Here is a 26,642-nt window from a genome sequence, read left to right as displayed (position 1 = left end):
GTATTAAAAGAAAGCTATTAAAATAGTTTTTGAATCTAAATGTACTTTCTTTGTGTTGATTTTACATTAATTCCAAGATTTTACTCAAGTAAATATCTGTTACAAGCTTCGGTCTTAAGTAGAAAAATGCGATTTTTTAATCTAGATTAATTACAGAAAATTGTGAGATTAATTAGTACATTTCTTTTTATCTATTGACAGCACTATATAATATATAATATAATTTCTTCTACTGTTATCATAAGTCACATGAATGGGTGGTCCTGAAGATCTGAATGGCTGATCACTGGTGTTGTATCCAACAGGTGTGAGAACAACCATAATAAATGAAGAAACAACCGGGACCTCCATTGAAATGAAATGGACTACAAACAGTAGCAACTGTGGAGACACTGAAGTCCAGAAGCACTCCTACAAATGCAACTGTGTGCCTACTGCTACTCCCGGTAAATCCACATTCTCCTTTAACCTCAAAATCACCATACTCAACCTTTTTGTTTGTCTTCATTTGAACTGTTCAGTCTAACTTGCTTTTCTTGGTCTTCCTGTTTGTTTGTTTGTTAAGACACGGAACAAATGAGCTGTTATAATATGTTTTCTCTGCAAACCCCAGATTCAGGTGCAAGATCTGGTGAAGCAGAGGAAGATGTCTGCCTGGTTTCTGGATTGGAATATTTCTCTAAATATGAGTGTGAAGTAAAGCCATATTACAACAATAAGGCTGTTCCTAAACCTCCCAAAACAACTCCAAAAACAATCAAGACTGATGCTGGGAGTAAGTCATTGAAAGAATGTCTTTCATGACAATGTACTTTTGACCAACATGCTAACAAACAAATGAATTGAATAAAATAAATATCACCATGACCTTTGTTTGCTATCCAGACCAGAAAAGATGCTAAATTTGTTAGATTTCTATCATGTTTGAATCGTGAGTTCTATCAGTTGCATGAGCTAATTAGATATTGTGGAACCAGTCCAATGTATGAATGGCATGTTAAAGGCATCTTTGTTTCTGACAGAACCTGGCAACATTAGGGACCTGCAAGTGATCCTTACAGACAATGCAGCTACAGTAAAGTGTCAGGAGCCAAGCAAGTGGAATGGGGGGCGACCGTGGACATTTTGCATGTACAGTACAGACACATAAAATAACACCAGTAACCAATAACAACCAATCTCCCATTGATTAGATACATCATTTTCACACATTTATTCTCAGGTAGTACATTTCTTGTACGACACAAGTAGTACATTTTATATGTGTAGTTTTATATATAGGGACGCTAGGGACATAATAATAATAATAATAATAATAATAATAATAATAATGATGATGATGATGATGATGATGATGATGATGATGATGATGATGATGATGATGATGATGATGATGATGATAATAATGACATGTCCCTACTAAAGCTATAGTTTTATATAGGGACGCTGGGGACATGTCCCTACTAAAGCTAGTTTTATATAGGGATGCTGGAGACATGTCCCTACTAAAGCTAGTTTTATATAGGGACGCTGGGGACATGTCCCTACTAAAGCTAGTTTTATATAGGGACGCTGGGGACATGTCCCTACTAAAGCTAGTTTTATATAGGGACGCTGGGGACATGTCCCTACTAAAGCTAGTTTTATATAGGGACGCTGGGGACATGTCCCTACTAAAGCTAGTTTTATATAGGGACGCTGGGGACATGTCCCTACTAAAGCTAGTTTTATATAGGGACGCTGGGGACATGTCCCTACTAAAGCTAGTTTTATATAGGGATGCTGGAGACATGTCCCTACTAAAGCTAGTTTTATATAGGGACGCTGGGGACATGTCCCTACTAAAGCTAGTTTTATATAGGGACGCTGGGGACATGTCCCTACTAAAGCTAGTTTTATATAGGGACACTGGGGACATGTCCCTACTAAAGCTAGTTTTATATAGGGACGCTGGGGACATGTCCCTACTAAAGCTAGTTTTATATAGGGTCGCTGGGGACATGTCCCTACTAAAGCTAGTTTTATATAGGGACGCTGGGGACATGTCCCTACTAAAGCTAGTTTTATATAGGGTCGCTGGGGACATGTCCCTACTAAAGCTAGTTTTATATAGGGTCGCTGGGGACATGTCCCTACTAAAGCTAGTTTTATATAGGGACGCTGGGGACATGTCTCTACTAAAGCTAGTTTTATATAGGGACGCTGGGGACATGTCCCTACTAAAGCCACGGAAACACCATTTGTCTCTACTAAAGAAATTGCAGAGTGAAAATCACAGTCTTGCAAAACAGAGCCTTTTTATCTGTTGCAAAAGTGTACGTTGACAGCTGCATCAAGAACCTATTGGTAAGGTTTTTTGGATGCAAAGTGCACATGTCACCAGGATCATCTGATGCTCTTTGTAACTCAAAAAGCAGTATTAACGCCTGTTAAGCCATAGCCATATTTTCTGAAAATCTGCCTAAAAAGGATTGCTCCACTTCTACAAGGTCCATTTGCATCTTCTTGGTATCTAGGGACATCTATGGACCTCAGGGAATGTATTCCCAGTGTCATAAATATTGTGTATGTTACTATGCTTGAGTAGATTGTAATGAACCAAAGGAGATGACATGAAAAATTCAGCTCATTCAGCACCTTCTTGAGATCAATTGTACAAAAAATCTAAGCAAATTAATAAAGGGCAGATGATTTACAGGGGGTTTTGTAGATACAGTACAGAATTTTGCCATCCGGACACATGCAATTTCAAATATGAATATAAAATATAGAATATCAGGCCTATAAATTACCTTATTGTGGCCAAGTCATACAGTACATCTATGGCTCGGGCCAAATCACCTCTTTCCAACGGCAGAGTTCAATCTGGATTTAGTACCACCAGGCGCCCGTTTCAGGGCAGCAAAGACTGTGAATGAAATCTACTGTACAGTAACTTTTTTATAATGAAAGATGCTCCGCCATTTTTCATCAGATTGAGACGTGTTTTTTTTCTAGACATTCACAGAACTACGTTTGTTTCATTATTACGAAAAAAAATTCACACCAGACGGCTCTAAGTTTGACAGGGGCTGGTGTGAGCTGGGTAGTGTAGTTTTAGGAAATTCGAAAGCCGTGGGTCTCCTCTCTCTTAGGACTACAAACACTAATGACGCCGTAATTTCCTCACGTCTATATCCGCCGGTTTCCGATGCAATGCAGTTGCACAGAGAATTCTTTAAACTCATATTTCGCCAATAACACTCATCATCATAAACAAACGTAGTGCTGAAAATATACAATTTGACTGCTGTTTTGATAGGGTTACAGCAGGGTCCCCCAATAGGGGGACCTAATGGCTCGCTCAAATTTGTGCTATTTTATTTTTTTTATATTGAATTCAATATTAAGTGTCCCTACCAAAGCTCAAATCAGAGTAACTAACTTCCATTTCAACATTAACACCTCCTGTCCTGCATCCTTATTTTATATCTGCTTTTACAGATAACCGTCACGCTGTCATTGGTATCCTGTCTTTCCTCATCCTCCTCACCTCTGTGGCCCTCCTCTTCGTTCTCTATAAGATCTACGTTCTGCACTGGAAGAAGCCACTGTAAAGATCACTTGTCCTTCTTATAGCACAAGAAAATGGCCAGTCGTTTGTTATTAATATCAATTCATGTTTACAGTTTACACAATGACTGGGAGTGGATTCGGACCATTAGTACTATTTACCACTAGAAATAACCGTTCCTCATCCTCCCTTCTTGCCCGCTCCGTTTCCAGAACCTGTAGTTCCTCCTCTGTAAATTCTGGTTCAATTAGATACGGTTCTGGATCATTGTTTGTCCAGAATTCATCATCACCTTCCTCTCTAACAAAGTCATCCATGATTAGCAGTTGTTCTCCTGTAGGCAGTGGTGCGTTGGTGATTTCATACCTGGTTGCACTGTGTTTTAATGATGAGCACACGCGCTCCCGGGCTCCTGCGCGCTCCCGGGCTCCTGCGCGCTGATGCGCATAAATGTTCCCTCGCGTGCACACACAGAATAAAGACCAGCCTAATTGCCTCTAGGAATGGAATGTAACACATTTCATTCACAAGTTTTGTGTGAATGTTTCAAGTTATATTATCATACTGGCCATCGCGGCTCGCTCTTTGCCATTATGAGCGATACCGGAGTCTCAAGGCGAGCACAGAAAGACTCAGAAGAAGCTTCTATCCCCAGGCCATCAGGCTGCTCAACGAACAATAAACACTATGCAACAACCATCAAATGCACACAGCACACACATCCACACGCACACACTCACTTTAAACAAACAACACACTGCAGCACCCACTCTCCACACTTTAGATCACCTAAACACACTTTATATTTATTGGTAAAGGATTTGCACTACAACTCGTACACCTTACTGTAAATTGTACCTAAATTGTACCTCATCCCATTTCTGCTTTGCACTATATAGTATTGTATATTAGTATATTGCATAGTATATTGTATATTGTATGGTAACTCAGTTACTTCTAGTCTGCATCGAACATTGTACATATGTCTATACTGAACACTGGGACCTCTATTTTTACTTCTTTTTACATGCTACTTTATTTTATTTCATACTTATCTTGTCTAGCACAGTCTCTGGAGCGTAACAGTAAGAAGCATTTTGTATAAAAGTATTCTGTACTTCTGTATGACAAGTTCAACTATTAAAGAAACTTGAAACTTGAGATAACTCTTATCTCCTAGCACCTACTGTGCTCACGAACAAACAATTTGCACTCACATGCACGTGACTAGGCCACGCCCCAGCGTCCTGCTATAAGACGCCAGACATGGTCACACTCTACCTTCCTCTTTTTTTGTTTCCAACATGGACGTTGCAGTGCACTCCGTGAACTAGTTGTTATGAAACGCAGGGAGAAATTACACAATGTTGGGTTTTCGCCAAAGGTTCACCAGCCCCTGGAATCTTCGCGGCACATCCTAACAGCACATCGGACCTGTCCTGGGGTTCCCTCATCTCGTGACAGCGGATCGAGGGACGTCACGCGGCGGCTAGTAGTCGAGCTACGTCGCTCACAGGTAGGGTCTGCGCTGCCAGGCATTAATGCTAGCATTTGTGATACTGCTCGTTGTCCCGTGAGACAGCCGAGTTGTGTATTGGCGCGAGGGGCAGGATATTTGTGTAAACATGGTCGTCATGACTCTGAATTGGATGTTTTCCCAGCTATCCTGGAACGTGCGGCTAATGCTAATGCTACGATGCTGGGTCACTGTTCCTTTGTTCCTCGCCGTGGGGTGTCACCACTCTTCCCTCCTCTTAACCGGTTCATTGCTGAAGGTCAATCGGTGTCTAATGTGGGGGGTTTTGCTGAGGCTTATTTACCCCTTTTATGGGTGGATGGGCTGACAACAGGGCGCAAGGCAGGTGTGCCGTGGCTTGAGAGCCAGGTAGCATCGGTCCTTTGCCCTGGCATGGTTGAACGGTGTCCCACCCGGAAGCTGACGCCAGAGGGCGAGTCGGCCCAGCAGGTGGCTGTATGGGCTGATGAAGTTTATACCGCCGCAGGACGGAATTTAGCGGCGACTGTCATTGCTCAGTTGACTGCTTTTCGGTCCACAATCGTGTCAGGTAGTGGGGCCTTAGGGCCAGCCGACGTCGAAAACATTGCGCATGTTTTTGGGGTTATAGAGCTTTTAACTCAGTCGCAAGCTATAACCGCAGGGAGGACCAGGATGCTGTCAACTCTTATTCACAGGCATCTTTGGTTGGAGCAGTCTTCCTTTGAGGAGGACAAAAGACTTCTTCTCCTCAGGGCTCCCCTCTCCACAGAGGGACTCTTTGGTCTTTCCGCAGGAGCGCGGGCGGTATTTGACCTAGGCCCCACACCGCCTCGCACCATACAGCCAGAGGTGAGGGCTCGGCCTTGCCAACAACTGTGGCGAAGCCCTCAACCAGCGGCCATGTTTCCCCCGCCTGAGGTACCCTGGACACAAAGAAAACAGGTGATCGCAAGGCCGACGGCCTTGGCGGCCGAGGGATCGGCTACATTAGATGAGCACGCCATAAAAAAACGTCGCCGTCTAGCTGTGTCTAGCTCGCTCTCCGGTCACTCCCCCCCCCAACACCAGCGGGATACGGGCTCTGATTTGTTCCCTTTGGCTGCAGGCCGCATGCCTTCAATGAGGCGCAAGCAGCCCCACCTTTCGCTTCTCATGGGGACAGGGGCTGACACCCAGTTACTGGCTAGGCCTGGCTCTGTCCGTGAGAATGCTGTGCTGTCAAGCGGCTCCCATGCCACACGTTCTGCGTCTGTGTTTGGTGAGCCTGGTGTTGTGTCTGTCAACGACGAAGGTTGTCAGCGGGGGAACTCGAGGCCCAGGGGGTCGCAGCGCGAGTTCCCCCAGCCCCGCCCTCGCCAGGCCGGGTATCACGTTAGTGCCTCCCACGGCCCAAGAAATCGGGAGGTGTCAGACCTATTCTGGATCTGTCTGCGTTCAATCGGCTGATTGTGACGAGGCGGTTCAGGATGTTGACCGTCAAACAGCTGATAAGCTCCGTCAGAGTGGGGGACTGGTTCACCTCCATAGACCTGAAGGATGCGTACTTTCACATCCCGATCTTCCCTCCTCACAGAAAATTCCTTCCCTTCCTCTTTCAGGGTGTAGCGTACGAATACCAGAGGCTGCCGTTCGGCTATTCTCTGGCCCCTCGCACATTCACCAAGTGCGTAGAGACCGCGCTGGAGCCTCTACGTCGTCAGGGGATACGAGTTATTTTCTATCTCGACAACATTCTGCTCCTCAGCCGGTCGGAGGAGGTCGCCAGGTCTCATACCAGGCTGGTGGTGGAATTCCTCACCAGTCTGGGTTTTGCTGTGAACTGGAAGAAGAGTACTCCTCTTCCCAGTCAACAGGTGGAGTACTTGGGCTTGGTTCAAAGCTCAAGGCCCATGAGGCCAACCCTCTCAGAGCGACGGCGAGTAGATATTCTCGGCGCGCTCAGGTGGCTCCGTCCTGGCAGGACGGTTACGGCGCTGTCCGTGATGCGCCTGCTCGGTATGATGGCATCTGCTTACTCTGTGGTCCCTCTTGGCCTCCTCTTCATGAGGAGGATACAGAGGTGGTTTTCCAGTATGAAAATAGACCTGGTGAGAGGCAAGTGGAAACGACTGAAGGTTCCCATGTCAATACTGGGGGATCTCAACTACTGGGGGAGGACTGGTACCCTCACCAGCAGGAGCTCCATGGGCTGCAGGCTGTCACACGTCACGGTCTTCACCGACACCTCCCTCACGGGATGGGGGGGGGACGTGTCGGACCAACGCAGTAGGGGGCAGCTGGACGTGCCATGCTACCCGGTCTGCACTGCATATCAATGTGTTGGAGTTGAAGGCGGTCCTTCTGGTCCTCAAGCGGTTTGGTTCGTCGTATATCAACAGACAGGGTGGAGTACGCTCCGTCTGTCTGCACCGGGCGGCGGTCGAGCTCTGGCTATGGGCGTCTCTCAATCTGCGCAGCCTGAGGGCGCTCCACATCCCTGGCAAGGAGAATGTGCGCGCGGATGTGATGTCGCGGGGCGGTCCTCATCCCGACGAGTGGGGACTACGTCCAGACATAGTCAGACAGGTCTGGGACCGGTTCGGGGAAGCCACAGTGGATCTGTTTGCGAGCAGACAGTCTCACCAGTGCCCTTTATGGTTCTCGGTCAGTCGGGGGGACAATCCTCCCCTGGGGGTGGATGCCTTCTCGATGTATCCATGGCCGCCCGGGATTCTGTACACGTTCCCCCCCATACACCTGATAGCTCAGCTGTTGGAGCGGATACGTCGGGAGCGCAGGACCTTGATCCTGATCGCGCCGGACCGGGGCATGGCTGTATGGTTCCCGGTCCTGATCCAGCTCTTGGTAGCCCCGCCGTGGCCTGTTCCTTGGTTACCGTGGGCCCTCTCTCAGGCACACGGATCTCTGTGTCTGTTCCCTGTTCTGGGACAGCCACTGAATGTTTGGCTGCTGAGGGGGTGAGTCTGGATAGCGCGCTCCCTCCACTATCGCGGTTTACGCGGGTAAGTGACGTGCTTTTCAACGTCTGTCCCGTCTCCCTGTCTCCCTATGACTTGCTGTCCTGGAGTGTTGGACGTCCCGTGACGAAGGCCGGGAGATTGCGACCCCCTCTGCGTGCCCCCCTGTCTCCGGAGGTCTCGTAGTGGTGACCGGAGTGCCGGATGTCCCGCGATGATGTCGGGGAGTTCGCGACCCTCCCTGCGCCACCCCCTATCTCCCTGTCTCCGGCTGTCCCTGAGCAACGACCGGAGTGTTGAATGTCCCGTGACTAAGACGGGGAGGACGTGACCCTCTTTGCGCCGCCCCTGTGCCTCAAATAGATCCGCTATCAACTCTATCTTTAATCTTTCAAAATGTTCAGTTGCTATCGCTATTAGCTCTATCTTTAATCTTTCAAAATGTACAGTTGCTATTGCATGCACTCATCTGTGTTTCACCACACACATGAGTGCATGCTTACCAACTGTCCGTCTGCAACACTATTATCACCAACATCTAAGAAGGGAGATCCCCCCTTGAATGGCCCTTCTAAGGTTTCTCTCCTCCACACTGCCCGTGGAGCTTTTTTCCCTATTGTTAGGTTTTAGTGAGTTTTTCCTTACCTTCGCGTGGGGTATGTCTGGGAGTGCTTGCATTCTTTCTTTTATTTGCATTCATCTAAAAATGTTTGGACCTTATGGTGTTCTTGTTCTGTTCTTGACTTATTGTTATGTTTTCTTCTTGACTTGTTTAAAGAAGACCTGTACGGCCCATGGGGACATTAACGTGTGTTGTCGGGCCCTATAAATAAATTTGATTTGATTTGATTTGGTGTAAGGTGAATGGCTGGGATCCGGTGTCCTGCCCCCTGGACGCTGTTCTTTCCTTCCTTCAGTCTATCTTGGGTAGACTGTTGGCCTTGACGGTGAGGGTATACGCCGCAGCTATATCATCTTGTCATGTGGGTTTTGAGGGCGGTACGTTGTTCAGCCACCCTCTTGTGAAAAGTTTCCTGCTTGGCGCTCGGCGTCTCAAGCCGGTGGAACGTTCTCTGTCTCCGAGTTGCGACCTCCAACTGGTCCTGGGCCGGTTGTCGGAGGCCCCGTTTGAGCCTCTTGAGCAGGCGCCATTGGAGCAGCTGTCTTTCAAGACTGCGTTCCTGCTGGCTATCACCTCCGCTAAGCGCGTGGGTGAGCTGTGTGCTCTCTCGGTGCGACTCTGAGGCCTAATCCAGTCTTCGTGCCAAAGTATATCCGGAGCTCTTTTCGCTCCAGGGATATTGTGATTCAGGCGTTTCATCCGCCTCCTCATGCTAGTGGGTTAGAGGCGAGCCTTCATCTGTCGTGTCCTGTCCGTGCATTGGGGGTTTACCTCGGTCGGATGCAGGATCTCAGGGCTGCCGATCAACTGTTTGTTTGTTACGGTGGCCCTCGCGTGGGTAAGGCACAGTCCAAGCAGCGGCTGTCACATTGGTTGTGCGAGGGCATTGCCCTTTGCTACACGTTGGCTGGACAGGTCCCCCCTGGGGGTGTCAGGGTGCACTCCACTCGTGCCGCCTTGTTAGGGGGGGCCTCGGTGGAGGACATCTGTGCTGCGGCCTCCTGGTCCTCCCCGGGGCCCTTCGTTAAGTTTTACCTCATGGACATGACTGGGGGTTCTGTTTCCCAGGCGGTTCTGAGGTCTGGGACCTCCTCTGCATCCCGCCATTTGGTGGGCTAGCAGGGGTGTGTGGGTGTGTGCCACGGGGTGCTGTGTCACACGTGGTCTCGCCTGTACTGTGCGTTTTCAGGGTCTTTGGTTCCCCCTTTTTCCGCACTTTGGTGGAGTTGACTGCCTCCCCCCCTTCGTTAGGACGGGCGGGTGGACGGGACTCCCCTCCTCCCTGGTAGTGGTGCTTATGGGCTCTCAGGGGGTACACTTGCCGGGCCACGCGTCTGCTCTGTCCCATATCTCATAATGGCAAAGAGCGAGACGCGATGGCCAGTATGATAATATAACGAAAGGTTATCCTATAACCTAGTTATATGAATACTGGCAGAGCGTCTCGCTCTTAGCGCCCTGGGGTCCCTTGGTTGGGTTTTCAGTGTTGGAAACTTTTTTCCGAGGAAGGTAGAATGTGACCATGTCCGGCGTCTTATAGCAGGACGTGGGGGCGTGGCCTGGTCACGTGCATGTGGGTGCAAATTGTTTGTTTGTGAGCACAGTAGGTGCTAGGAGATAAGAGTTATCTCATAATGGCAAAGAGCGAGACGCTCTGCCAGTATTCATATAACTAGGTTATAGGATAACCTTTCGTTCAAGTTCAAGTTTCAAGTTTCTTTATTAGTTGTCATACAAAAGTACAGAATACTTATAAAATGCTTCTTTCTGTTTTGCTCCAGAGATTGTGCTAGATAAAAATAGATAAGTATAAAATAAGTATAATAAGTATAAAATAGAAGTCAAGTACGTAGACAAAAGTGTTCAATATACAATGCAGAGTAGAAAAGTAACTGAGTTACAATACAATATACTATATACTATACAGTACAATGCAGAAATGGGATGAGGTACAATTTAGGTACAATTTACAGTAAGGTCTAATGAATGTATCTGAGGACGTATTTGAACACACCTGACGACCTGAGCTATTGTTATGCAAAGTAGCCAGGTGCATGGGTACTTGGCGAGTTGGCGCATCAGTCGAGTGCGGCGCATTCTTGTGTGCACTCCCGTGCACATCCGCGCATGTGCGTGTGCGCGCTCCTGCTCACGGACCCGGTGGAACGGCTTGCTACCCCGTCCCATGACCAACGCACCCCTGCCTGTAGGCTAGCTACACATTGGTTTTGTTGACAGAAGTTACAACAGGGCTTTAGAGGTGCTGCAGCATATCACTGCGCCCAGCCGGCGGTTGTTCGTCAAGAAAATTGTCAGGACAATGTATCTGCTTTACATTACAACGTCTCATTTTACATTGTTATTTCTACACGTGGTAAATACACAAGTCACAACATGTAAATAAGACTGTTTTGGAGTTGCTGGAAAGTGAATTTCATTACTTTTGATGGTAGGCTAATGGTCTGCATCCACTTCCAGTCATAATGTGTAAACTAGCTAGCGTGCTGCGGGTCTTTCTCTCTGTACTTCACGCACAGAGATGAGAAGGGTACCTATCTTCTTGTCTGACTATGGGGAAAACGGCAAATAAGCTCATTTTCACAAAAAGTTGGCGTGTTGGATGGTCAAAATCGTTGTTACCTTATAGAAACAATGGAGATTCCGGAACATTCAAAGTTAAACTTCATTCAAAGACGTGACAGTTACAACTACATACTGTATGATGCTCTACTTTCTAGTCTCTCTTAACAACTACTGCCCAGCCACATATATATCGCAACAAACTAAACTTTTTTTTCCTCCACAGTAACATCAATGACATTGTCAACCTTATTACACATCCAAGTACGTCAATATAACCTTCCTTATTTCTTTTAGCATAGGGGTCTTTACCGTCTTTGAGTAGACATGTTCACCACCAGAATAAGTGACAGTATTCATTTCTGTTTACTTTTAAGCTGTTTCCTCTCCTTGTATGATATCACTCTTTATCACTATTTATTCAGCCGTCATAAAATAAACAGAAACAAGGATAGTCAAGCCACAGAAACCTAAGAGGTTTCTTCTAACCGTTTCTCATTGGCTAGGTGAAGATGAGAACCTGTTGAATATCGACCCAATTGCAGCTGAGGTTCTGCTGGACTCCTACAACAGGAAGTTTGCTGATGAGGCAAGGCTATTAAGGGCTGAGTTTCAGGTGAATTCAAACGCTTTATTTCATTTGGAGGACTGAACTGCCCACAAATCCAGCACTTCAAATAATGTAAATAAAGTTGTACTGTGGTATCAACCACAGGAAAAAAGTTACATAATGTATGTCATGTAGGGATGCTCGATATTGGCTTTTTTACCGATACCGATATACCGATATTGTCCAACTCTTAATTTCCGATACCGATATCAACCGATACCGATATATGCAGGGTTTCCCCCCCCAAAAAACTGAATAATTTCAGGTAATTAACATTACATAATTATCTCTTGTCGTGTAATTAACACAACATTATGCATACTTTGACAATAAATTAAATAATAATTTGTTCTTACTTGCTTGCCTGGGTAAATAAAGGTGAAATAAATGTATAAAAAAAAGAAAAGAAAAAAAATTTAAACCGATACCGATATTTTCCGATATCACATTTTTATGCCGATATCGGCCGATAATATCGGACATCCCTAATGTCATGTTATGTTATAGCCATAAGTAATATATGTACATATGGTTTCGAAAATGTGTGTGTACGTACTACAAATACGTTTAAATTTTTTTTTAACTTTTTGACGTTTTCAGAAAACATTTAAGTTCTCCTGCTGGGGATCGAACCCTAACCATAACATTATTTATGTTTTCTGATGAGACTGTGATGAATCATATAGCCTCAGAATATAGAACATAAATCCAGTTCAGAGAACAGAAGGGTCTGTGATAATAGGTTATGGGATGTGCTCATTTATTGGTGAGCTGCCTCATCTTTACTAAATTACCCAGCAAGCCAAGCATCTGGCTGACCTGAGTCCAGGCCAACGATTATTTATTACCTAATACAAATCGAATAAGCTATCTATCTAAGCGTTGAAACATTAGTATAAAACCCAACATCTGACAAAATGTTGATGCCTCTTTAGGACGTTGTTTGGAATCGCTGGCTAATCAAAATGTTTGCTGTGTTCTCTTAACTGTGGTTACAGTCTACAACAGAGAAATGTTATCAGCCTCACATTCCTTTTTCTTTTCCTTTTTTTTTTTTTTTTTACAAAACATCTATATAGTTGTTTTGTTTAGACATATAAATATATATAAAACGTTTTGACATATATCGATGGCCAAAGAGCAAAACATCCTATCTGATTTTTTATTTATTTGTCTTGCAGAATGCAATTTTTTAAGGATACAATACACAGTTTTTGGACTATATTTCTATATGTGTTAACAATACCGACCAGGTATTAGTGCCTCGGAAAGATAGGATATAGAAATAAAAAGACATTATATAAAACTAAAAGAAACTCAATTGTTTTGTTTTGACATATAAATATATATAACACATTATAGAAGAAGGGCGGACCCTCTCACACAGTTTATTCCTGCATTCAGAGCATCCCCAAGGTGTTTACCCGGAACACGGTGAGAGAGGCCAAGAAACCCTGCAACGAGAAAAAGAACCGCTACTCGGACATCCTGCCCTGTGAGTAGAACTCTGAGCTTATTTTTTTTACAAGTGTAAATATTATCCCTCCCTGTATTATCTGACTTTTTTTTTTTTTTACTCTCTGCACCATTATAAATTAAGGTTTAGCTGCCCCTTAACGTGTCTCCAAGGCTTAACGATAGGTTATGTATATAACCTAGTTATATGAGTACTGGCTAAGCGTCCCGCTCTTGTCATACCGAGATATACCTCATCTCATGTACCTATTGTACACCATCAACGAAAAAACAAATACACCCACCACCTGCCAGGCCCCGCCCCTATAAAGGCGTACTATAAAGTAGTAGGCGTGGTCACCACTCACTCTTCCTCGGAAAAAAACGTTTCCAGGAAAAGATTCCCCAAGGGAACTCAGGGCCGCTAAGAGCGGGACGCTTAGCCAGTACTCATATAACTAGGTTATATACATAACCTATCGTTATATAGCGTACTTGCATCGCGTCCCGCTCTTGCCATACCGAGATATGGGGTAGAGCGGACGCGAGGCCCCTGAGGACCCGTAAGCCCACATCAAGGGGAAAGGAGAGTCCCGTCACCCCATCCTTCCTAATGAAGGGGGGGCGCAGTCAACTCCACCCGAGTGCGAGCAAGAGCAAGAGGGAACTAGAACCCCTTGAACACACAGCACAGGCGGAACCACGTGTGACCCAACACACTGTGGCCCATACCCACACACCCCTGCTACCCTACCAAAGGACGGGAAGCAGGAGAGGCCACAGACCCCAGAACCGCCTGGGAGACAGAACCCCCGGTCATGTCCATGAGGTAAAACCTTACAAAGGGACCCGGGGAAGACCATGAAGCTGCAGCACAGATGTCCTCCACCGAGGCCCCACCCAGCAGAGCAGCAGAGGCTGCCACCCCACGAGTGGAGTGCGTCCTGACGCCCCCAGGGGGATCCAGCCCGGCCAACGTGTAGCAGAGGGCAATGCCCTCGCACAACCAATGGGACAGGCGCTGTTTCGATAGTGCCTTACCGGCACGAGAACCACTGTGACAGACAAAAAGCTGATCGGTAACCCTGAGGCCCTGAGTACGGCTGAGGTAAATTCCCAAAGCACGGACCGGACATGACAGGTGAAGGCCCGCCTCCAACTCACTAACGTGAGGAGGCGGATGAAATGCCTGAACCACAATATCCCTGGAGCGGAAGGAACTCCAGATATTCTTAGGCACGAAGGCAGGATTAGGCCACAGAGTGGCACCGCAATCGGAACGAAAAGACTCTGGACGTACCGAAAGAGCACAGAGCTCACCCACGCGTTTAGCGGAGGTGACGGCCAGCAAGAACGCGGTCTTGAACGACAGCTGTCCCAATGGCGCTTGCTCAAGAGGCTCAAACGGGGCCAAGGACAACCGACCGAGGACCAATTGAAGATCCCAACTCGGAGCCAAAGAGCGTTGCACCGGCTTAACGCGTCGAGCGCCAAGCAGGAAACGCTTCACAAGAGGGTGGCTGAACAAGACATCCCCCTCAAATCCCTCATGATAGGAGGATATAGCTGCTGCATATACCCTCACCGTCGAAGCCGACAGTCTATCAAGGAGAGAATGGAGGTAACCAAGGACAGCATCCAGGGGGCAGGAGACTGGGTCCCGGCCCCCCGCCTTACACCACTCTTGGAACATACGCCATCTGTCCGCGTAAAGCGCGACAGTGGAGGGAGCATGCGCATTCCGGATGGTATCAACCACAGAAGGGTCCATCCTCTCCAGACTCACCCTCCCACCAGCCACACCATCAGACGTTGGCCCAACACTGGGTACTGAAACAGCGACCCGTGTTGCTGAGAGAGGGCCGTCATCGACCAAGGAATAACCCAAGGCGGAGCGACCAGTAGCTGGATCAAGACCGGGAACCACACTGCCGTGCCCCGGTCCGGCACGACCAGGATCACCGTCCTGCGCTCCCTCCGTATCCGCTCCAACAGCTGACTCAACAGCTGTACAGGAGGAAAGGCGTACAGAAGGCCGGGCGGCCATGGAAAGATCGAGAAGGCATCCACCCCCAAGGGGGGATGATCTGCCCGACTGACCGAGAACCACAATGGGCACTTGTGAGAACGTCGGCTCGCAAACCTCCCCGAAGCGATCCCAGATCTGCCTGACTATATCGTGGCGGAGTTCCCACTCGTCGTGACGAGGACCCCCCCGAGACATCATATCTGCGCCCACATTCTCCATACCAGGGATGTGGAGCGCCCTCAGACTGCGCAGCCTGCGAGATGCCCATAGCCAGAGTTCGACCGCCGCCCGGTGCAGGCGGATGGAACGAGTCCCACCCTGCCTGTTGATATACGCCGCTGCCGTCATACTGTCCGTTCTGACCAGAACGTGCTCGCCTACCACCAGGTGGTCGAACCGTTTGAGGACCAGGAGGACCGCCTTCAATTCCAACACATTGATGTGCAGGGTAGACGGGCCAGCATGGACCTTCGTCTAGCTGCCCCCCACTGCGTTGGTCCGACACGTCCCTCCCCAACCCGTGAGAGAGGCGTCGGTGAAGACCGTGACGTGTGAGCGCCTGCTGCCCATGGGGACCCCAATGGTGAGGATACCCAGCCTCTTCCAATGGGCGAGATCTCCCCATATCGACAAAGGAACCGTCAACCGTTTCCATTTGTCCCTCACCGGATCTATTCCCATAGAGAAGAACCACCTCTGTATCCTCCTCATGAAGAGGAGGCCAAGAGGAACCACCGTGTGAGCAGATGCCATCATACCGAGCAGGCGCATCACTTGCAGCGCCGTGACCATCCCTCCTAGATGGAAACCCCAGAGCGCGTGTAGGATAGACACCCTCCGTTGCTCCGAGAGGGTTAAAATCATGGGCCTTGACCTCAACGTCAAGCCCAAGTACTCCACCTGTTGACTGGGAAGAGGCGTACTCTTCTTCCAGTTCACAGCAAAACCCAGCCTGGTGAGGAATTCCACCACCAGCCTGGTATGAGACCTGGCAACCTCCTCCGACCGGCTGAGGAGTAGAATGTCGTCGAGATAGAATAGAACCCGTATTCCCCGATGACGTAGAGGCTCCAGCGCAGTCGCTACGCACTTGGTGAATGTGCGGGGAGCCAGAGAATAGCCGAACGGCAACCTCTGGTACTCGTACGCTACGCCCTGAAACAGGAACCGCAGGAACTTCCTGTGAGGAGGGAAAATCGGGATGTGAAAAAACGCATCCTTCAGGTCTATGGAGGTGAACCAGTCTCCCCTTCTGACAGCAAGCAGCAGGAGTTTGACGGTCAACATTCTGAATGGTCTCGCTACAATCAGACGATTGAACGCGGACAGATCCAATATAGGTCTGACCCCTCCAATTTTTTTGGGCACCAGAAAATAACGGGAGTAGACGCCTGACATTGCGTCCTCTCTCGGGACCACGACTACGGCCTGCTTCGCCAACAGAGATTGGATCTCGTCGGCCAGGGCTGTCACTGCATCTGACCCTGACAATAGGGTCGGCACCAAACCTGAGAACGGAGGGTGGGGTTGTGCGAACTGCAAAACAAGCCCCTCCCTCAACGTTCTCTCTATCCACCCCTCCAAACGGCATTCTTGTCGCCATATGTGAAAATAATCCCACAGCGCACCCGCCGTCAACTGACGCTGGGCCGCAAGGAACAGTATATAGTTGGCCCGGTCCCTCCCGCTGTGCGACGCACCCAAGGGGGGACCCCGACAGAAAGGGCCGGTTTGATACGGGAGAAGCTGCCATCAAACTGGTTGACACCCCCCCCCCCCCCCCTGAACACCCCTCTAGACCCCATGGGCTCCTACACTCCGTAGCCCTGCAGTGATATTGCTATCACCCAAATCACGCTTGCCTCTTCTTTGCAGACGACTGCCGCTCTCACGGGAGTGGGAGGCATCAGCGTGACACCCTGCCTGGCGAAGGCGAGGCCGGGGTAACCCTTGCTATGCATTCAACTGAAGAGGCCTCGAGTCCCCCTGCTGACCACTGTAACTAGTGGCAGCCGTAACACCAGGCTCACCCATCACACAACGTGTGGTGCAGGAGCCACGCGACAGCACAACATTCTCACGGACAGACCCAGGCTCAGCCATCAACTGGGTGTCAGCCCCTGTCCCCATGAGAAGTGAAAAGTGGGGCCGCATGCGCTTCAAAGAAGGTTCGCGGCCCGCAGCCAAAGGAAAACGATCAGAGCCCCGCTTCCGTGGGTAACAGAGAGAGGATTGAACGGGGAGCGGGCTGCTTGCGGCAGATTGACGACGGCTTGTTTGATCCAAGCCGAATACACCCAAAATGGCCGATCCCTCGGCCACCAAGGCTGTCGGCCTTGTGGATCCCTGTTGACTCTCCGCCCAGGGTACCACTGGTGGGGGAAACATGGCCGCCTGTCGAGGGCCTCGCCACAGTCGTTGACGAGGCCATGCTCCAACCTCTGGCTGCACAGCGTGAGGCGGTGTGGGACCCAGATCAACAACCGCCTGCGCCTCCACAGAACGACCAAAAAGTCCTTCCGTGGAAAAAGGAGTCGTGAGGAGAGAAAACCTATCCTCTTCCCCAAGAGGAGAGTGCTCCAACCAGACATGCCTATTAACAACGTTGATAGCATCCTAATCCTCCCCACAGTTATAGCTTGCGACTGAGTCAAGATCTCTATAACACCACAAACATGCAACATGTTTATAATGTCGGCTGGACCCATAGCCCCACTACCCGACGCCAATGTGGATAGGAAAATAGACAGCTGAGCCATAACACTGGCCGCCGCTAAAAACCATCCTGCAGCAGTATACCACTCATCCGTCCATACTGCCACCCTCCGAGCCGATTCGCTCTCAAGCATCGGCCGGGTGGGACATCGTTCATCCCCGCCGGGGCACAGGATCAAAGCTACCTGGCTACTTAGCCACGGTACACCCGGCCTGCACCCTGTTGTCCGCCCTTTTACCCGTAAAAAAGGTAAATAAGACTCAGCGAAACCCCCCACATTAGCTACCGACTGACCTTCATTAATGAACCGGGCAAGAGGAGGGAAAAGCGGCAACGTCCCACGGCGGGGAATATTAGAACAACGACCCATTTCAGCATTAGCATTCGCATTAGCAGTAGCATTAGTAGCATTAGTGTTAGCAGCATGCTCCAGGATCGCTCTGAAATCGTCCACTGCAGTGGAACGTTCACCAAGCCATCCCGCCCCTGGCGCCGACACACACTCCACAGCATTACTAACACCAACATCAATGCCTGATGACACAGGGCCTACCTGTGTACAAGCCGGCTCGATAGCCAACCTTGCACGCTGCTCCTTGATCTGCTGCCACCAGACGAGGAAACATCAGAATAGGCCCGACGTGTCGCTGAAACATGCCCCGAAGATTCCAGGGGTAAGCAAACCTCCGGTAAGCATTCAACATTACGCAATTTCTCTAATCTTTTCATAGCACTAGTTACATAGGGCGACTTGCGACCGCTATGATGGAAACGAAAAAGAGGAAGAGTGAGTGGTGACCACGCTTAGTACTTTATAGTACGCCTCTATAGGGGCGGGGCCTGGCAGGTGGTGGGTGTATTTGTTTTTTTGTTGATGGTGTACAGTAGGTACATGAGATGAGGTATATCTCGGTATGGCAAGAGCGGGACGCGATGCAAGTACGCTATATAACCCTTACCACACTACAAAGGGTTAACACTTTCATTACCACACTGCAAAGGGTTAACACTTTCACTGCCACACTACAGAATGTTAACCTTTCGTTAACGCTTTCACTATCACACTACAGAAGGTTAACCTTTCGTTAACGCTTTCACTACCACACTACAGAAGGTTGACCTTTCGTTAACGCTTTCACTACCACACTATAAAGGGTTAACGCTTTCACTACCACACTACAGAAGGTTAACATTTCACTACCACACTACAGAAGGTTAACATTTCACTACCACACTACAGAAGGTTAACCTTTCACTACCACACAGAAGGTTAACCTTTCGGGGCGGCTGGGTGGCGCAGCGGACTAAGCGCTCGTCACCAACGCGAGAGACACTGGTATCGAATCCGGCTGTCAGCGTTGCCTCCGGCTTGGCCGGCCGTCATACTGGCTCAATTGGCAGAGTCAGTGGGAGGGAAGCCGGTGGGGTGGTATTCTGGTCGTTGTAAACAGCGACTCCTACAGGTCGGTCAGGGCGCCTGCACAGCGAGGGAGGGAGATGGTGAGGGTAGTGTGACCTCCCACACGTTACACCTCACCAATGAGAGTCCGCGCTGGCAGGTGAAAAGATGCAGCTGGCTGTCTCCTATGTCTCGGAGGAAGCATCTGATAGACTTCTGGGCTCCCTAGACCGACCAGTGGGGGGCACATGCGAGCAACGACCAGGAAGGGGAGGGGGGGAATTGGCATAACGACAAAAAATTGGGATGGGAGAAAAAAACACAGAAAAAACAGTAGGAGAAAAAGTGGATACAAAAAAGAAGGTTAACCTTTCACTACCACACTACAGAAGGTTAACCCTTTCATTACCACACTACAGAAGGTTAACGCTTTCACTACCACACTACAGAAGGTTAACGCTTTCACTACCACACTACAGAAGGTTAACCTTTCACTACCACACTACAGAAGGTTAACCCTTTCACTACCACACTACAGAAGGTTAACCCTTTCATTACCACACTACAGAAGGTTAACCTTTCACTACCACACTACAAAGGGTTAACCTTTCACACACACTACAGAAGGTTAACCTTTCACTACCACACTAGTGAAAGATTAAATAAAGAATAAATAAAGACAAAAAAATATTAAATTCAGATGGTAGAGCACTACGACTGCTTGTAGTTCACCGAGACTATACCATACTATATAATATTATTATTTTCCCCTCGACCATTCACATGCACTCACAGAACTGGAAGCAATGGAGACACATGCAAACACACACACACACACACATACACACACACACACACACACACACCTACACACATACACACACACACACACACACACACACACACACACACACACACACACACACACACACACACACACACACACACACACACACACACACACACACACACACACACACACACACACACACACACACGTGTGTGAAGGGCATAAAGGTGTCTTCTGTGCTTAACCTCGTCTCTTCTGTGGTTCCAGACGATTCTACCAGAGTGCAGCTGACCAGTGGGAACGGAGCTCCAGGGTGTGACTACATCAACGCCAGCTTCATTGATGTAAGCAAAGAATCCCTGTCACAGCATGTACAGTACAATGGTGCTGTATATATATACCGTATATATATATATATATGTAATGGATGGTACCGTGAAGCACAGTCACGAAAGACTTCAGATGTTGTGAAGTGACTCGGGTGAGTATCGGTGCTATGGGTTAAACTCACTTTCATCCTCAAAAGACACATAGACATGTTATAAAGCAGTGAATTCACCTCTTGGTATAGCGGTCTGTGCTGTTGCCCGCAGCGTGGGAGACCCGGGTTCGAAACTCCCTCGGGGCATCGAAGTTTAAGGTGACAATGTCACAACCGTTATATTGGTGCCGTGACCCGGATGCCTTGGGTGGAGTGGAGTCAGTTTAAGGAGGGTGAGTGTAACGGATGGTACTGCGAAGCGCAGTCACAAAGGACTTCAGATGTTGTGAAGTGACTGGGGTGAGTAGCGCTACTATGAGTTAAACTCACTCTCATCGCCAAAAGACACATAGACATGTTACAAAGCAGTGAATTCACCTCTTGATATAGCGGTCTGTGCTGTTGCCCATGACGTGGGAGACCCGGGTTCAAAACTCCCACGTATGTAACATTTTCAAGTATTTAGAAAGGTTCTAGTTCTAGTCAAATCAGATTTTAATCAAATCACGTTCCACTTGCGTTCCACTGTCAAAAGAGGAAGTAAACTAAACTCATATTATTTTACCTTAACTCATTCAATGCCAGTCACAAGTATAGTCGGGTTAACTAGCCAACCGTTCAGCGCCAATCGGGTTTTAATCGTTATTTATTTTATTAGCGATATCCATTCATTTTCATCCATCCAACCTGATGTTATTGTTGGGAATGGGTCTGAGCTTGCAAAAGGGCAAATACCGCCGCCTATCGTCTCCCGGATGGTATTGCACATCATTGGATTGGATTGGCTGGGACTGTGCATTAAAAAAAGAAGTCCGGTCCGGGTTTTGCTTCTCGGGCATACAGTATCGTTGTACCACGTTGACTGTGGGGACTGGGAGCAGCGTGGATTATGTGTTTTGGACTATAACGTTGGATCAATGGACACGATCGATATTTGGAATGGCGATCAGGAATTGGATTAATCTTTTTGCAGAACATCTGATGTGAGGTAAGGACTCTATGTTACCAGTATTGGGTTAATCAGATGTTTTTTTCATAGCGATCACGGCGTGTGTGTGTGTGTGTGTGTGTGTGTGTGTGTGTGTGTGTGTGTGTGTGTGTGTGTGTGTGTGTGTGTGTGTGTGTGTGTGTGTGTGTGTGTGTGTGTGTGTGTGTGTGTGTGTGTGCGTGCGTGCGTGCGTGCCGTTGGCGCTGAGCAAGGCACGGATAAGCGATTTTACAGCCCGCTTTTGTATCATGCATAAGGACACATATACTATCGATAATCTAGCGTTTATTTGAAAACGATTCATGAATCAGCCGAAAAATGTATTCCACTAAAGGGCTATTATCGTGTATTTCTCTGGAATTACTAGAAATCTCCAAAACTATACTCGTATTCAAAACGGTATAAAACGGAAATGTACAGATGAAAAAACAATCCGTTTTGTACATGTTGACTGCAAGCAAGTCATTGATAAGCGACGGGTGTATTAGACCCATAGCCATAATTTAAGATATATTTTAAGCACTCGCAAATTTCCCTTTCCTCCCATTAATTAAAGCGGTGGCATGGTAGCCCTAATTTGGTCATATGGGCGTGGCGGTCAATGAGTTAAGATATTGAATAATATTTCAGATTAATATAATAATAATAAATAAGACTATATTATTGTTCTCCCCATATTTGTAGTCTCTTTTATAAATAAGAACAAACTATTTGTAGAAAAAAGTTAAATAATAAAATGTCACAGCTTCTGTGCAGCCTTGTTTATTCACTGTCTTCATGGAAACGACAATGAACGCAGCCATAAAGGTATGGTTTCCTTATTTTTTTTTATCCACTTTTTCTCCCATTTTCAATTTTTCTCCCATCCCAATTTCGTATCATCCAATTCAACCCTCCCCTGTCTCGAACGCTGTTTCTTGCCTCCCACAAGCCGGCTGCAATGTGGACTAAGTCATACATAGCACGAGTCCCCTCCGATACTCGAGGTAACAGCGTCAGGGATCTGTGCTTTGGAGGGGCACCGCCCCCATCGCTTCCTGATTCTACTACGCAGACGCACCAACCGACCTGTAGGAGTCGCTGTCCACAACGCCCGATCCCCACCCATCAGTTTCCCACCCCCTAATACTATTAGTACGGACGACCAGCTAAACTGAAAGCAATGTGGAGCGCTGGGCTCGAACAGGTGAACCCAGCGTCTCCAGTATTCGTGGTGAGCGCCTTGCCCACTGCACCACGTAGCCACCCTAAGGTATGGTTTCCTTATGCAAAAAATAGAGTCTGTTTACTTTTCTGATAACTACATCCCTGCATACCTCATAAATGTTCAGCCAAGCTTAATTTATTGTTATTTGTGATACTCTGTATACACCTAATAAAAAATTATAGCCAATTTTCTTTCAAATTATTTTGGTCACGGATGTCCGGATTTGGTACAGATTTTTGGAGTAAACGAAGACGAAGAGGCACAGGCAGAATCACTCTTACTGATGTCTATTGTTAGCATGCTAATGCTAATCCTAATAACACTATTACACACTTAAGTATGGGGGTGTGGTTAACCTAGACCAATGAAAATAGTAGTCTGTACTGAGTTCAGTGACACCTCCCATAAGTCTCTAGGACAAACAATTCATGAGATATGAAAGGGGATGGGGCTTATTTGGACAATGATGGAAATGAATTCATTTATAAATATTTGCAATGCATAAGTATATCAACGACAATATGTTTATTATCGTATGTCCATGTAGTAAACAGGAGCCAGAGAGCTGAGCAGAAAACGTGTGTAGTATCGCCCTCTTGCAGTCAAAGGATATAACTTCATACTGATTATGTATTTCAATGGACAACGATGGAAATGCATTCAAGTAAAATACTTGTTGATCAATATGAAAAAGATTCCAGATATTCCAGGTCCCTGGCCTACTGTACTGTCTGCCTATGTGCAATGGTTCATCCAAATCAGCCCTGTAGTTTGCAAGGTTAGCTGAGGACAGAGAGACTCACGCACGTTTGTCTGTTGTTTGTCTCACTACCACTGTCTCTTAGTGTAATGTGACTTTGAGTTCTAGAAAAGCTCTATATAAGTCCCATTTATTATTATTATTATTATTATTATTATTATTATTATTATTATTATTATTATTATTATTATTATTATTATTATTATTATTATTATTATTATTATTATTATTATTATTATTATTATTATTATTATTATTATTATTATTATTATTATATATTATTATTATTATTATTATTATTATTATTATTATTATTATTATTATTATTAAATTATTATTATTATTATTATTATTATTATTATTATTATTATTATTATTATTATTATTATTATTATTATTATTATTATCATTATTATTATCATTATTATCATTATTATTATTATTAGACAGACAAACAGACAGATACACACACGACCAAACATATAATCTCCCCAGGCTTCCAGCTAGTGGAGATAATTATGAAAAAACCTAGCTTCCTTTTGACACCTAGTGTACTCAAACTTTTGACTGGTACTGTACCCCACAATGCAAAGCGTCTAACATCATGTTTACTGTTTTGTTGTTTAGCAAGTGTTGCTATGTCAGCTACTAAATATTACAATTATTGCACATTCCTGTTTAAAGGAACAATGTTTCCTGCATACTCTTGCCATATATTTGTCTTCGCATTAACCGTGATCACAAAGATCTGATCAGAGAAAGTTGCCCTTCGTCTTCTAGTATAGTTAACTCATTGAGACACTGGAACGCCTGATTGAGACCTTTTTAAGTCTCATTGTGGCCTCGGCTGGCATTTCTGATAGCGGGCATAGACTACCTCCTGGTGGAGATTTGCAATCTACTGAGTGCACTCTTGTAGTTATTATTATAATATATTTTTTAAACACAGACAAAAACACAGCTGCGGAAACTAAAATGATTCTCACTCTCTTATAACAGGGATTCAAGGAAAGTAAGGAGTACATCGCAGCTCAAGGTAAAGCAATGATCTTATTCTTTGTACACTCTTTTGTTCACACTTAAGTACACAGGAAGGGGTGACTGTGTGTGTGTGTGTGTGTGTGTGTGTGTGTGTGTGTGTGTGTGTGTGTGTGTGTGTGTGTGTGTGACTGTGTGTGTGTGTGTGTGTGTGCGTGCGTGCGTGTGTGTGTGTGTGTGTGTGTGTGTGTGTGTGTGTGTGTGTGTGTGTGTGTGTGTGTGTGTGTGTGTGTGTGTGTGTGTGTGTGTGTGTGTGTGTATATGGCATGCATCATAGGGCCGTTGCCGGAAACCACGAGTGACTTCTGGAGGATGATATGGGAGCAACAGTCTTCCATCATCGTCATGGTGACGCGTTGTCAGGAGAACAAGGTGAGAACAACAATACAGTTTTATATCTTCTGGATATGAGGTATAATCTGGCGTTGGCTAGGTGGACCCTGTTCCGCACAAGTAGGTTTTAGTCGTTTCATAGGCTATGTTGATAAATGTTTAATGTTAATTACTTCCACTTCAGACAACAAAATTATTATAATATTATTATTATTATTATTATTATTATTATTATTATTATTATTATTATTATTATTATTATTATTATTATTATTATTATTATTATTATTATTATTATTATTATTATTATTATTATTATTATTATATTATAATATATATATAAGTATCATCTCACAGAAACTGTTGCTAACTTGTACTAGATCATCAAATGTGACCAATACTGGCCAAGCCCTGAGCGAGAAGCAAAGATCTTTGAGGAGTTTGTGGTGAAGTTGAATGGAGAAGACCATTGTCCGGACTACATCATACGCCGCCTCAGCCTCACCAACGTGAGTCTCTGCCCGGGTCAACAAGGACACATGCGCTAGTTTTATAGATGCGAAGCGTAACGTTACGTCACTTTAAACACTTTTAACACTACACCATATTTGATCTATTTATTACAAAAAGATTTGCACTACATCCATACCTAATTTAATTATTATTATTATTATTCTTTTTTTATGTTTGCATTTTTGTACCTCATTGTCTGCATTTTTACTTCATTGTACTTTAGGTTGTACTTTAGTTTGTATATTGTATATTTGTGTTGGGACTTTATTCTTCTTTTTACTTTTTTACTGTATGAACACATTCTCAGGGGGCTCATACAGAACAAAGCATTTCACTGTAATGTACATGTACTTTATACGTGACAAATAAAACAAAACTTGAACTTGAACGTATGACTGCTGGTTGCAGACGGGGACCAGCGCAGCACAGCGGTACATATACATCCACAGGCGATTATAACTGTCAAAGAATGTTGTGGTGTTCCAGCAGGAGCCTTCATACCGTGCTGACTCTGGCCTGTGTCGGCTCCGTCTTGCACACATGGAGGTGTGATTGTTGTTGTCATGATGGCAAGCTGATACTTGCCGGACGCCACTAGGGGGCAGAGTGGCTAAGTAGTGAATTACTGCGTAATTGAATGAATGCGTGAGCGAGTTAGTGTTATTGCCGATCATAGACCACTGCACTTCCGTGTTACATTGAGCTCATGGAGGAGAGAGTGGGGGGAGAAAATGTATGAATGTGGATGAGAGCCTTGACATTAAGTGGTTGTAGCTATGTTCTGTGGGGGTGTGGAAAAGTGACTATACTGTAGCTCGGCTGAGAAAGTGCTGACCGATTTGGGATTGGTCTCTCCGTGTTCAGGAGACTCGGGTGTATAAAAGTCTATTGGATCATGTCTCCAGCCCCTCCCCCCCCCCCCCCCCACAGCCGTAGCTACAACCACTTAATGTCAAGGCTCTCATCCACATTCATTAATTTTCTCCCCCCACTCTCTCTCCCATGATTTCACAATACCGGAAGTGTTGCGGTGGTCTATAGAGGTACTTACCATCTAGAAATACATGCTCCCTCTAGGGGGGGGGGGGGGGGTCGGGGGTCACTCATAACCCC

At 46.5% G+C, this 26,642-nt stretch overlaps 1 protein-coding gene across 1 annotated transcript in view; it reads left to right on the top strand.

The window, feature by feature from the left end:
- Nucleotides 1-26,642, top strand: part of ptprc (protein tyrosine phosphatase receptor type C) — a 53,574-nt gene that overhangs the window by 5,710 nt on the left and 21,222 nt on the right. Inside the window, exons 4-13 of the mRNA XM_084309545.1 lie at nucleotides 306-446; nucleotides 614-775; nucleotides 3,484-3,592; nucleotides 11,437-11,474; nucleotides 11,717-11,826; nucleotides 13,225-13,315; nucleotides 20,477-20,553; nucleotides 24,645-24,681; nucleotides 24,961-25,055; nucleotides 25,397-25,525. Of these exons, the coding sequence (XP_084165671.1) occupies nucleotides 306-446; nucleotides 614-775; nucleotides 3,484-3,592; nucleotides 11,437-11,474; nucleotides 11,717-11,826; nucleotides 13,225-13,315; nucleotides 20,477-20,553; nucleotides 24,645-24,681; nucleotides 24,961-25,055; nucleotides 25,397-25,525 (989 nt within the window). The remainder of the gene's footprint in view (nucleotides 1-305; nucleotides 447-613; nucleotides 776-3,483; nucleotides 3,593-11,436; nucleotides 11,475-11,716; nucleotides 11,827-13,224; nucleotides 13,316-20,476; nucleotides 20,554-24,644; nucleotides 24,682-24,960; nucleotides 25,056-25,396; nucleotides 25,526-26,642) is intronic.

The sequence above is a fragment of the Notolepis coatsorum genome (genome assembly GCF_963971535.1).
Source record: "Notolepis coatsorum genome assembly, chromosome: 3".
In the NCBI taxonomy this organism is placed as follows: domain Eukaryota; kingdom Metazoa; phylum Chordata; class Actinopteri; order Aulopiformes; family Paralepididae; genus Notolepis; species Notolepis coatsorum.
This window is presented reverse-complemented; position numbering and strand designations above follow the sequence as displayed.